The sequence below is a fragment of the Labrus bergylta genome, chromosome 5 (genome assembly GCF_963930695.1).
Source record: "Labrus bergylta chromosome 5, fLabBer1.1, whole genome shotgun sequence".
Classification (NCBI taxonomy): domain Eukaryota; kingdom Metazoa; phylum Chordata; class Actinopteri; order Labriformes; family Labridae; genus Labrus; species Labrus bergylta.
The window spans coordinates 20069931-20083916 of record NC_089199.1 but is presented as its reverse complement, the minus strand read 5'-3'; the positions used below and the strand labels follow the sequence as shown (position 1 = coordinate 20083916).

General features: G+C 39.2%; 1 protein-coding gene across 4 annotated transcripts; it reads left to right on the top strand.

The window, feature by feature from the left end:
- Positions 1-223: 223 nt before the first annotated feature.
- On the top strand, positions 224-12959 carry phtf1 (putative homeodomain transcription factor 1). 4 transcript variants are annotated; one of them, XM_065955076.1, is made up of 17 exons: positions 224-390; positions 947-1052; positions 3306-3362; positions 3452-3521; positions 3668-3826; positions 4794-4974; positions 5164-5284; positions 6368-6544; positions 6711-6956; positions 8246-8374; positions 9689-9958; positions 10360-10491; positions 10593-10679; positions 10923-11078; positions 11233-11328; positions 11922-12047; positions 12236-12959. In XM_065955076.1, the coding sequence occupies exons 2-17, from the start codon at positions 1023-1025 to the stop codon at positions 12254-12256; spliced, it is 2058 nt and encodes a 685-aa protein (XP_065811148.1). In that variant the 5' UTR covers positions 224-390; positions 947-1022; the 3' UTR covers positions 12257-12959. The 4 variants fall into 4 exon arrangements, with proteins under 4 accessions (XP_065811148.1, XP_065811146.1, XP_065811147.1 ...); XM_065955074.1 differs by lacking the exon at positions 224-390 and adding an exon at positions 435-751; XM_065955075.1 differs by lacking the exon at positions 224-390 and adding an exon at positions 435-796.
- Positions 12960-13986: the final 1027 nt, after the last annotated feature.

Below are 13986 nucleotides of genomic sequence, written 5' to 3'. Positions count from 1 at the left end.
CTTGTTCTTAACGGAATATTAAAGGTCAAACGATAAATTTAGACACTTACTGGTAGAAAAACTATAATATGCTCAATGTATGTTTCATGTAAAATCAACTTCTCTGCCTACCTCTATGCGGCGCTCTGATTGGTTGAAATGTTAGGAAAATATCCAGGAGAGGTGTAATATGGGTATGTTTTGCCCGTAGAGTAGGCTGTCAGGCGGTATGTTCCCGGTACGTTTTTCTGCCAAGCTTCACTCATAATGTTTGTGTCATTATTTCAATTAAAAATAGTTTAATTACACTTCAGGACAATGGAGGCAGTTTATTTCCTTTCAAATATCAACCAAAAATGAATTTCGAGCCTTCTGAGACGCGGCAAATTGCGCCTGACAGATCGTACGCAGGTGAGTTAATCCCGATGAGCAGCACAACAAACCCCGGAAAAAGGGGAAGCGGAAGGTTGTGCCAAACTGTGAACAGGAGTGAAGTTAGCAAAGTGCAGAAAGCCTCAAATAAAAAAAAAAAAATTGATTAGACATATGCGGCTACAGGGAAGAATAAATGAATTTCACGGTTGTGAGTCATTTTTCGCGTCGAGAAGTGGCATTTGACGTAAAGTGGGAAGTTAGCAGCTAGCTCAATCTGACAACAAGACGCTGCGACGCCACCGATCACTGATGACAAACGATTTAAAAACTCCTTTGTGATGATTGATAAAGGCGTTTTCCAGTTTGTGCCAACACGAGCCGTTCGTGTTCGTGTCAGGTGGGTCACTTTGGCTTCTATGATTATTGGGCATATTGTATAAAGGTGAGATTAAAAGCACGATCCGGAGGTTTTTACACTGTTACAGTAAAGCTGAAGATAACTTAATGTTTATTTTAAATATATTTCTGGTTCGTTGTGTTGCTTCTGTGTCGACCTCACTGTGTGTCCTGTGTTGTTGTTGTTGTTATTTAGTGAACAGATCTGGATCAGTGCCCTGTGCTCTTTGTGAAATGACCTGAGCTGACTGCACTTGTAGCACCTGAGGACAATGGCCAGAATAGCCTGGTATCAAGAGAAGGTAAGAGAAATATGATTATAACACAAAGTCCATTGACTAAGATCATACATAAAGCCTGTTATTAAATCCAATTTTCTAAAAGAAAGTGGTAATTACACACAAGAAATTGCAATTACTGTATGCATGTTAATGGGTGAACATGTTAACATGCTTTCTTGAGTTAATTCACTCATTCATAAAAAATCACTTTCATGTGATATAAAGCTGACAGAGGTTTTAGTCTAAATCTGAATGTTTAAGAGATTTTAAATCAACAGATCAAGATTATTATTAAAGTAACGAAAAGATGTAATAGACATTTCCGTTAACTGAAACAAAAATAAAAACAAAGCTTTAATTGTAATAATATTATTAATAATAATAATAATAATAATAATAATTCATTAGACTTTTATAGCGCTTTTCTAAGTACTCTAAGTCACTTAAAAAAAAGAATAACAACAAGGACAACAGAAAAGGCTAAGAGTAATGAGTGACACAGCCTCGTTTTGTTTTTTTGTCTTATCAGGTCAGTGTCCATTTTGGATGAGCTCGATGATTTCAGAAGTTCAAACAGTAATACAGTATTTGATAGGTGTTTTTTTTTGTGTGTTTTTCTTGATATTTTTCTCTGAATCATAAAGGATACAGAGATGGGGGAAAAAAGACCTCACAAAATCAAAATTAAATCTAACAAACCAGCATGAAAAACAAATTCAAACTGAAATAGAAAACAGAAAGTCGAAACGAAACAAAAATAGAAACTAATTAAAAAAACAAACTATTATAACCTTTTAAAAGATATTAATGCATGCCACTGTCATACACAACAATAAAAACTGACATTTATGTTTTCCTTTTGAAATTTAATCTGACTGGAACACTACACTGACCAACAACACAGTTTTGTTTTCAGTCAGTACATGTGTCCTCTGTACTCCCTTCCTGTTAACCCTTCTGGTTCTGTTTACAAACCAAACAATGCCGGGCAAAACGAGAACAACTTTGGAGGTGGGAATAATTAGTTAACCTTAAAACAATAATGATCAATTCTTATATTCTGATAAATCCCTTCTTTTTATCTTCACTTAGTGGTTTTGCATTTCCACCAACTTGTGTGCATATTCTGATAAGACCCAGCTATGTTTGTGTGCATATTTACTCCATTAAGCATGAGTTTGTATTTTATTATGGTAGCCATTATCTGGACAGCTGAATACATAGTATACATGTGTAAAGATTGTTTGTATTTGTTTTGTTACATTTCTGTAAGATTTGAGGATCTGTACGGTATCTCGTCAGAATGAATTACATCAGATCTTTGATTACAACAAATGTAAGACCAGGAGGGGTTTTGACTGGTTTGTCACCTACAGAGACATGATGTTTATAAGTATGTATTGTTTCTGATTTGTCTAAATAGTAAAAGGTTAAGGCGTGACCTGATGAGATTACCATGTGTTAGGGTATATTAGCTGAGCCTGGAAGTGTGCAAAGTTGTGATCCCCGCCATGTTTGTCTTTCATCTGAAGAACCCAGCTGTGTTCAGCCAGGCTGTTGAAGACATTAGTCGATGTGTCTGTAAAGCTGTGGAGCTCGTAAACAGACACACGCTGGTTACTCATTGGCTAATCTTTTGGTTTTATAGAGTTATGTAGAGTAGCTCTGGTTCAAACTCTACATCTCATATTCTTTATTGTGAGTTGTGTCACGTCCTTGTTAGTTTCTCTTTAAATGACAAATACTTTGTCAAAGCTTTCACTTTGTGGTGTTGGATAGCGTAGCGGTTATGTCAGCATGTACAGAGGCTGTAGTCCTCGGGGGTTCAAATCTAACCTCTGCCCTTTGCTGCATGTCATCCGCTACTATCTCCTCCCCAAACGTTGGGATGTGGTAATGACCTGCCACTTTTTGCCTGTCCTATCACTAAAGGCAAAAAATAGCCCAAAAAAATATCTTTAAAAACAACATTTACTTTAATTCACCCTTTGTTGGAGGCAGGTTTTACTGCCATATTGCTCAATGAATCATCAAAACACTCTAATCAGCTCTGCCCCCCTCAGTCCCTGCAGGAAGGGGTTAAAATGATTCAGTGTTTTTATGTGTCCTTGGATGGGAATAATTCACTGTCCAAATAGAGTGAGTCCAACGTCCAAATAGAATTCAACAAAATGCTGTTTGTGTTCCCCTGTAACTAAAAAAAACAACTTGTTTAATTCAATCTTCAGTGCATGTCTTCCCATCAAGCCCGTACAAATGTATTTCTTTCAACAGATCGGAGCCTACGATCAACAAGTCTGGGAGAAATCTTTGGAGCAGACGGATCTACATGTGAGACGTCTACTGATCTCTCTTTTTAAATACATGTGTGTCTGTTTATGATTTGCATAAACTGTAACTTCCATTTGTTTCAAATGTAGGGTTTGGACAGCAAACCAAGGAGGACGGGTCACATTAAACCAGACCTGATAGATGTTGATTTAGTGAGAGGTAAAGATCAATGAGCGGCACTTCTCCACCCTGTTTATTTTTTAGGAATTAGTTCATTTGACTGCATACTCCACACATACCCTGTCGACACATACCTTGTTGACATGTACAAAGTAATTATGAGGTTCAATGTATGCTCCTCTCAGGATCAACATTCAGCAAAGCCAAACCGGAGAGTCCTTGGACGTCTCTGACTCGCAAAGGTTTGGTCAGAGTGCTGCTGTACCCGTTCTTCTTCCAGTGGTGGATCCAGGTGACGTCCAAGTACATCTCCTCGTGTATCCTCGTGCTGTACTTCATGCAAGGTAAGCTCGTCATCTGACAGTTTTTCTGCAGACTGCCTTTAATTTTGAGTGGATTTAGAACAAGAAACTTAACTTATTTAGACTGGTTGAAAGGAAGGACACACACACACACACACACACACACACACACACAGACACACACACACACACACAGACATACAGACACAGACACACACACACACACACACACACACACACACACATATAAACAAACACACACAAACAGGCTTCAAACATCTGATGGAAAAACACTGAATGTTGACATTTTGGTGGCTTAGTCCTATTTCCTGTTTTTCTAAATTAGTAGTTGCAAGTGGCAGATATAATGTTGTTTGTAGTTGCTGTGTAGACTTGTGGTTTGAATAAGAAGATACAAGTTAGTTTTTTAGTGACTAAAAGGTTACTGTATCAGATCCATGCATTAACTTTTGTACTTAGTGATTCCCAATAATGTGACTGAGGCCTTATTTGGTACTGGATTTGTCCTGGACCTGCTCTTATCATGCATCTGATTTTATACCTCAGAGAAGGAGCACATGTTTTAAACCCAAAGACACAACATTTACCACAAGTCATGGTTTGAAAACTTACTGACAAAGTGGAACGATAATCTGCACTCCTTACACTCTCCTGTTATAAAGACTTTTATTGCAGCAGTGAAATTGTGAGTGTGTTGTTCTTCAATTCAAACATTACTGCAGCTGCAGTAAAAATCCTTCAGGAGGGTTTATTTTAGAGATTTTGTCTTTGCTAAGCCGTGGAGACACAGTGACACTATTGTTCATAAATGGAATAAATACTGTACTCTTTATTCTTCTAATGTGCCTTCAGCTATGTGCAACACTAGATTGTTACCTGTCTCACCTGCACAGCCCAAAAAGAGCTCATTAGTTAGCATGAATTCTGCTTTAATGGCTCCCTGAAGAGAGCGTTTTGTTCCTGTTGCCAAACGTTTTCCTCCCCTCAGTGGCAGCGGTTGTGCTCTACCTCGAGATCCCCGGGGCGAGTGCCAACGAGTTGGTCGGACCCATGTGTCTGATGCTGCTGTTGGGCACCGTGCACTGCCAGATTGTGTCGACCGAGTCCAGCCGGTGGCCCTCGGGCACTCCAGCTGCCAGCTGCACCGCCAGCCCTGCACGGAGAAGGAGGTGGGAATCTCATTGTTAGGCACTGCACACTCATTTTCCTTTACTAACACACCCTCACCTCTACACTACACACAGATTAACAGCCACGTTATGCACACAAATACACTTTGAATATCAGTGTAAATGAATTATTTCACTGAATGTCCAATATCGTTTTCAGTCCTGTAGTTTTAATCTGTCTTCCTTCAGGCCGAGAAAGGGCAGAGGGCTGAAAAAACCTGAAGAGAAGAATGACAGTGAGGACACGGAGCAGCAGGAGGCCTGGCAGTTTGAAGAGAGCCAGCGGTTATACAGCGATGAAGAGAGGAGGGTATGTTTACTCATCTGACTTGTCCAACTCAAATTATAACCAAAAATCAGGAACTAATGAAAGTATCAAAAAGTTATTTTGAGAAAAATAAATCATCCATGAAGGTAGTAGTTTGTGTGACCTGAGTCAGTTTCATATCAGCAAAAAGAATCGTCAGAGAAGTAGTAAAGAAAGGAAAATGTTAAGTGCATTCAACGAAGTTCTTCAACCTCCTGGAAAAAGTTTATGATAAATACAAGAACTTTATTTTCAGTTCATTAGATTATCACATTTGTTACCTTTCGGTTGTGCAGGATTTAATTCACTGTTGAGGTGCCCTAAAGATGTCTTAATCTCACTCTTTAACTACAGGTTTTAACAGGCTGATTATTCTGCTGCCTATTGGTGCGTCGACAATCACATTTATTGTCACAAAGTTTAGGGGTTTGTTTATACCTGCATGCACTTGTGCAGGTGTGTACTTTTGTTTTCAGCACAGGAAAAACTCAAGCTCACCAGTTGAAGAAGAAATGTAGTTAAAGTTCAGTTTCATTTTTCTCATAAATAAAGCTGATGTGAGTATCTTATAGTTTGTGTCGAGTTTGGTGCCACCTTTGCACAAAAACGATACCGCTCTTCCCGATTTGCTGATCTCGTCTTGAACATGTGTGAGTAGTCTTTTCTGACAAAAGAAATCTCATCCAGCTTTCTTAAAACAGTCAGAAGTAAAGCTCATTGGGAGTGTTTACCTAGGAAACTGTAAAAAGGTTCTTTCTGCAGCAAGAATTCAATCACTGGGTCTGTCACCTACCCTGCTGCAGCAGTTACAGGCATTAAAATAAGAAGGTAGAAATGATCAATCGTGTCACTGATGTTCTCTTTTGTTTTTGGAGGTCATTTAAAATCATCCCTGTTAACATCAGTCTTTTTCGTAACCAGTTATAAACTACTCACAGGAGCTTTAAATTACTTAAAATTAACAAACAAAAAAAAGTATTACATAAAAACAACATTATGGTTCTTGATTATTTCAACTCAAAGTATTTAGCTGTGTCAAAAATACATTTTGAAGAGTCCTGTGTGTCTTCATATCGTCTCTCGCAGAACAAAAGAAAGTCGGGGTTTGGGGCGTCTGACGAGCTCTCCAGTGAGGAAGAGGAGGGGGTTCAACCAGTGGGAGTAACTCCTCCACCTTCTCATCCTGAGGGACATCCTGCATCCCTTTCTTCAGTTTGGAGGAGAATTCCAAAGCTTAACCTCAAGCCTTTGTTAAGATCTCAGGTACACCTCTCTGTGAATGCTGTGTGTTCATGAAACTAGTGTTTAAATCGAGATTTTATGAAGTCTGAGAAACGTGTGTGGTTGATAGTTTTGATTACAGAACATGGATTTTAGGCTGAGTGCAGCTTCAGCATGATTGAGACAACTGTTTATGCTCTGAAAACAGGAAGGAAATGCTACCTCCGTCAAGGTGAAGCCCCGAGAGGTAGAGCGCCTCCGGCCAATCGTGGGCTCTCGACAGGCCTCTGACACTGATGACACATTGTGGGAGGAGCTTCTTCAAGGCCCTGACTCTGCTTCTACGGGAAGCAGCGAAAGTGAAGGGAAAGTGAGGTACAACGGCGGCGTGATACTCCCACAGAGCAACACGATGAGCAGCGATGACGAGAGTCTGCATCAGGGGATCAACGGAGTAAGATCAGCAAAAAAGTCCTCAAATACTCTCAGTCTGTCTCGTCTTATCTTTGCTGAGTCAACATGTTGGTGCGTTTTAGTCATTGGATGTCAAACGGCCCCAAAAAGATGCTAGGTGTGTTTATACTTGATGCTCAATGCTGATATTTTTAAATGATTCAAATTGAAGCAGCCTTATTTAATGGAAGTTTGGAAGTGGACTGTCATAAGACCGTAACCAACTCCTTTATTTCAAATAAGCTTAAGTTAGGTTCAGACTATAGATGTAATAAAACATGGACACAGGCTCAGTGATGTCATCCATTGGTTTTTGAAGAGATGTTGTGAAGCCTAATGATGGTGGTCCCCATATTGGAAACGCTGTCTCCGACTAACTTTCTACCAAACAAGTAACAGGTTAAGAGGCGGAGCTAGGGCAGGCCAGGCGCCTCCTGGAAAACAGCTACAACACGCCCACCCAGTACTGATTTTACCAGAAAGGAAATGAGATTTAGAATACATATTTAGTACCAGGCTTTAAAAAATGCATTTTTTTAATGGGACCAAATGGGGATCACTTGGCTTTTAGAGCCAGCCTCAAGTGGACACTCAAGGAACTGCAGTTTGCCCCTGCACATTCTCCTGAATCTCTTCTCAACACCAGAGGTTGCCTCTTGGCTCTCACTGGAGGAGGTTTTGGCTCATTCGTCCCAAATCCACCACTCCAAAGAAATGCAGGAAGAATTCAGTACAGATGTTCGGCCCAGATTATCCGGTTGTTCTGGATGAGGCACTTCATGAGAGATCAGTGGACAAGGAAACAGAGCTACTGAGCCCCTGACTCTGTTTCCTCAGTGTTTACCTCAGCTAACATACTTTATTAAACTATTATAATTTCACCTCCAACTCAATCTGAAGATCTGAAGTTGAATCTCCTCAAACTTTCGAAATCCAGACTTGTAAAGTATTATTCTCTCTTTTTTCTTATCGCAGGGTATTACTTTAGCAGGATGTTGCACCACATTCTTGTCTGTTTTGTTGACATCCCCTTTTCTTGAATCATGACATCACTGGTGGAGTTCTACCCAGTGCACACACTAAATCCTTAATAATATCCCACAGTCAGTGATATGACATTATTTCCACATCTGTAGTGTTTGTATGTGTGAGATAAGAGAAGAGAATGTGAGTTAATGTGAGTTTGTCTACTCACTTGTGAGATGCAACCTGATTACAAAACCTCCACACTGCCCGTCTCTTTAGTCTCTCTCACGACCTCTGAACGTTATTTATTGTGTTTAATTTCAGGGCCAGCTGTCATGGCTGCAGGCGTGCCACCCATCCAAGGACCGTGTCAGCGCCATAATATGGGAGCAGGGCGACTGTAAGAAAGCAGACATGTCAGTATTGGAGATCAGTGGGATCATCCTCACAAGGGTACAACGTCTTCTTTATGTTGGTTTTATTTATTGATACAGAATGCTTAGAGACACTCATCAACTCAGATAGACGGCTGTATGTACAGAGAAACATGTACTTGTTGATCACACACTCGAAGACATTTCTGGTGTTAGAGCAGCATGTTATCAGAGCACAAATACAACAGCAGATAAATAAATACAAAGGAAATGAACCCTAGCACTACAAGAGAGAAGGATGTAATTAAAAAATACACTTAAAAACATCTGCAACCTGTGCAGCATGATATAGGTGTGTGAATCACGGGGTAACGATAATATCCTGATACGATAATTGATATCTTGTAACTTGTCAATCATATGATACTTCATGATATTTGGTTGACAGAGAATATAAAATGTCCCTGTGGTGACTATTTTAAAACAAACCCAATATTGTCCAAAGCAGTCACCTCTGAGATGTGAGTTGTGGAACTATTTCCAGACACCTGCTCCTGGTGTTGCAGCAAACAAATGTCTGATACTCTTTTCCACTAGAGTCTTCTCTAGAATCTGTTTATTTTAGTTCACAATCGGGATTCAATAATGCACATAAATGTCTCATTCTGTTCGATGCATCAGAAACGTAATAAACTGTTACATTCAAGTCAAACAGACACGGTCATAAAAACAAAATGCTTCCAAACACACACATTGGAGCCTTGGCTTTATGCACAACATGAGTCAAGACTCCACCCAGTGTTCAGTGTCGGAATTACACTCAAATATAAATTCACAGTGGTTTCTTGCAAAGATCAGTAAAAACAAGGATTTTGGCTCCAACAGTCCCTCTTGAAAGGTCCAGAGCAGGATTAATGTTTTCATTTGCTGCCATTTAGAGTCAGTGTCACTCTCCTTATCTTCACTTCTTTTCACCGCCCTCAGACATTTTTCCCAATACTATGCTGTTTTCTTCTTCTTTGGCCAATTAACTTCTGTCCACTTTACTGTGATTCATGAGCGCCACCATGAGGAGTCATGAAGCAGTGATGCAGGAAATCAAATTGCCAGGGAAATCTGTTTAGAGCGTAGAATATATATATTTTTTTTTAATTAAAATATTTGGCACCATAGATACAATTATGCATGACCAGAGTCAGGACGTCATTACATTTTGGAATCAATATTTTGTCCCTGCCCTGATTAAAAATTAGAATCAGCATTATTAATTACGGCTTAAATTTGATGTTTTCATTCTGCTGAATAAACTTTCCTTCTGCTCAGTATAAACATGTTGCTCAGTAACACCTGTATGTGTCTCTCTCTCTCTCTCTCTCTTGTTCCTTGCTGTCAGGTGAAGTCGGTGGAGCAGGGTGTGGGCTATCTGGCGTTCGGGGGGCTGATGACGGCCACCTTGGCGCTGCTTCCCTTTGCCTTCCGCTTGTCTCAACGTCTGGACATGTCGAGCGTGGGCTCTCTGTCCCCGATAGAGCTGCTGGAACTGGCGGTGGGACTGCCTGACAGACAGACATACGTCTTTTCCTTCATTACGATGGTGCAAAGAGTCTGTCTCACGGGACTGTTCTTCTTCATGATGTGTGTGGCTGAGAGAACATACCAACAGGTGAGCACTTTGTCTTCAATGCTGCTTTTGAAATCGTTTTTTTTTAGGTTTCTCTTTTATTGTGTTTGGTTGTGCAACACTTTGGTCAACTTTTGTTGTTTTTATTTGCTTTATAAACAAGTTGGATTGGATGTGAAGCAGCACAATAAATACAATCAAAACGAACAATGAGCAGCCGTACATACAAACTTTGTATAAGGTTCATGACTTAAAGAAGTAATTAATTAAATAAAATAACAAGTGAAATCAGCAAAAGTTTTTAGATTTCTCAATATAATTTGATATCTATTCCTGCTACTGTCTTTGTTTTCCAACACAGTTGTAGGATTGTTAAATGGTAAACAGTCCTTTGCCTCTCTCTTTGACTTGTGTTGTGTGTGTGTCTTTCTTTTCCTCAACAGAGGCTCTTATTCGCCAAATACTTCAGCCACCTCACTTCAGCTCGCAAGGCCAAGAAATCTGAGATCCCTCACTTCAGGCTGAAGAAAGTCCAGAACATAAAGATGTGGTTGTCTCTGCGCTCTTTTCTCAGGGTTAGTATTCTCCTGCTTCACACACGCTGCTCTCTTACAAGTGCACATTGTTTCACCACTAGAGCTCTGTGTTGTTCTGACGCTGCATCATTGATCTGCAGAGACGAGGACCCCAGCGCTCCGTTGACGTCATTGTCTCCACCATCTTCCTCCTCGCTCTGTCTATTTCAGTCATCATCTGTGCACAGGTCAGTCAGGATGTCTGATCTGCTTAGAGAACAAAAATCGAATAACACTGGTGTGATGAATATTACATAAAGATGTCACAACTGGAAGAGAACAGCGCGATATGTAGCCATGTAATCATATTACCTGAGTAAAATAAGAAATGCTGCTAGAAAGGAGAGATTTTTAAGCCTTGCTGGATACATATAAATCCTGTATTTTCATAATAAAAGTATTGTTTTGTTTTGTTGTTTCACTCTCCTCAGCTTCTGCACAGCCACAAAACATTTCTGGAGTCTCTGACAAACTGGGAGCTGATGGTGTGGGCCTCCTCTCTCATCCTGTTTCTGTTGCGTCTGGCCACGCTGGGCTCAGAGACAAACTGCAAATACAGCAACTCGTCAGTGCTTCTCACTGAGCAGGTAACGACACCGTACCTGCAAAACACACAGAGCTGAAAGTAGTATTAGTACCATCTATTGTACCATCAGCGTAGGGGTAGTTGGTATAATTAAATCCATACTTAAAAACAAGTGTTATGTCTCGAAGAAGATGTAAAACTGTTCTTGTTTGCAGATCAATCTGTATCTCAAGATGGAGAAGAAGCCCAACAAGAAAGAAGAACTCAGCATAGTGAACAATGTTTTGAAACTTGCTACAAAGCTGATGAAGGTAAGATATGTTAGTTGTATTTATAACAGTTCATTTATCAATGAGTGGCCTTTATCTGAATTAGTGTCATTTTTCTTGGTACAGAATCTTAACAGTGAAGCCAAACTCTGAATAGCACTCAGCATCACCAACAAACACAAGAAAACTAGCGAGCTAACCATCACAAATATTCCCTGGCAGCTGGAGGCGCGTACTTAATTTTGCCAACGTTTCTCTCATTCAGATCGTGATGGGAAAAGGGGAAACGTAATCGGACAGGCATGCCTGCTGTTGCCATGGTACAATCAGGGGAAAAAAGCCCTGAAGTTTGAGAATAGTCTCATGGCTCTCACTGAAATCGTTCATTCCCGGCTTAAGAATGTGAAATTAAAGGCTGATGTGAATATGTGTGTATTAGTTGTTTTCAACACAAGAACAGGTATCAGCCCATATGTTCTCTATTAATTATCTTATTTCTATTAATTTCCCAGCAGAGCTACTTTTGCCAAACGCCTCTCATCAATAATGACTTCTTACTTTGACCCTTTCCTGATGATAAGGGGGTCCTTGTTGTCAAGTTTAGATAACGTTGTACTCCCTCTTACCTCCCTCAGGAGTTGGATACTCCGTTCAGACTCCTGGGTCTGACTGTGAACCCTCTGATCTACAACATCACCAAAGTGGTGATCCTGTCGGCCGTGTCTGCTGTGGTCAGTGACCTGTTTGGCTTCAACATCAGAGTGAGTGTTTTAAAGAAATGTTAACACATCAGCGCCTTGGTTTCTATGATGGTAGTGTCTGCCATTACAGACACTTCAAAATGTCAAATTTGTACCTGAATGCCAACCTGTGATTTTTGTGTTTTTGTTGAGATCTTGTTAAGATGTTTTCCAGTAATGAAGATTGTATCTCTTCCCTTTACTTTCAGCTGTGGAAAATCAAGTCTTAATGTGAAAACAACAAACCACTGAGAGTCAATCAAACACTGGAGACCTGGAGCAGCTTGTCCGGAGCAGGCGGCCTCTCGACCATTAAAAAGTGTAAACCTACTGACAGTGTAATTGTTCTCTGTGCCTTCCGACCTCTAGTGGTGTGTTTTGGGTTTCATCGAACATTCACAAGCCTGAAATGCTCTGAACGCTCAAACAAACTTACAGGCCGGCTCTCTGCTCTGTACCTTCGACCCTTGAATGTTCCTCAGTGTGCGGTTTAATATACGGCGGTGAGAGGAGGTCTGAGATCATTTCAGGCTTCGGCACATTCCCATTTGTGTTTTGTACAGACGTGTAAATGACTAAAATGTAGACAGCTTGTTTATAGTCGTATTCCCTGATGTTTCTCATCAGTGTTTTAGGAAGTAAGAGTAACTGTAAAACAAGCAAAGGAATCTGCTGACTAAAGCGGGTAAATCAAAAAGGGGCGACCAGCTGTATACATTTCTTTGGTGTCAATCTTTTGTATTATTTAAGGAGGAAATATTGTGATTATAAGTGGGCTTTATTTATTTTGGGGTTTTGTCTTGGCACTTAAACTTGCAAAGGTACCTGTAAGTCTTTGACCACTATCTGCCTTTTGTATCGAGGACCATTGTTGATGAAAAATAAAATGACTATGCAAAATGAAAATGATTAAATAAAATGTTTTATCCATCATGTTGGCATTCATTTTGTTATGTTTTTCTTTTAATATGCTGGCTGGCAACTTATCTTTTAAGTTTTTCGTGTGCTTTATGAATTTAGTTATTTTGTTTTTCTTTATTGTATTTATCCTTTCTTCTTTTTTTTTTAATTAAAGCATTGTTATTTAGCCTGATGTATGATGATATGACAGATCTACCATCAAGCTTATGGTAGACAACACATTGAGAGAGTGCTAAAAAGGCTTTTTTTTAATTTATTAACAATGACAATGAAAGTTGTTTTATTGTGAAAGGAATCGGTTTATGGAACAATCTCAACAGAGAAACTAAAGAATCAAAATCAAACATGAAATTTAAAAGAAAAATGAAAGCCAGTTTGTTGAATAAATATGAAGAAATATGTCAGTGAGATACTGGTTTTTTTTTTTCGTGATGCTGTAATAGCAATTTATTGTGATATACTTTGCATAATGAATTGGTAAGGAGGACTTACAAGGGGGGCTGCCAGTGACTGTGTTTGCCTGCAGCCAATTTAATTTAAATTGTTTTTGAATTAAGTGTTCTGTTTTGTTTTAATTAATGTTTTGTAAAAGAGGGGCAGATATTATAAGATTAATCTTTCTGCTCCTTTTCATTCAAAATTTGTTGTTTGTTTTTCTTAACTTTATTGTTTTGTTTTTTTTATTAAATAAAATTGACAAATAAAAAAAAAAAAAGAATTCTACAAAATATCTATTACCAAGGTTACGGTAGACGAAAATTATGAGAAAATATGGAGATTTGTACACGTCTTTTCACATTGAATCTATTACGCTGTTAGTATTATGTACAGAAAAAAAAAATACTTTAACTTTTTTAGGGCTGTTTTTTTTTTTCTTTTGCATTTACGTACGTCACGATGGATCTATTATCAACGTTACGGTAGACAAAAATAGGACACATTTGTAGGCTGTCTTTTCTTTGAGGGTTTAATTTTTTCCTTTTAAATAAAGCTTTTTCTATGACGTTACCGTGTTAGCTCACGATATACTTATTATGAA

What these genes read in the sequence shown, in the direction of transcription:
- phtf1 (XM_065955076.1), top strand. Translation starts at nt 1,023, where the DNA reads ATGGCCAGAATAGCCTGGTATCAAGAGAAG. An exon ending in TAGCCTGGTATCAAGAGAAG is followed by an intron (nt 1,053 to 3,305) that starts GTAAGAGAAATA and finishes TTCTTTCAACAG; the next exon opens with ATCGGAGCCTACGATCAACA. An exon ending in CAGTGCTTCTCACTGAGCAG is followed by an intron (nt 11,079 to 11,232) that starts GTAACGACACCG and finishes TCTTGTTTGCAG; the next exon opens with ATCAATCTGTATCTCAAGAT.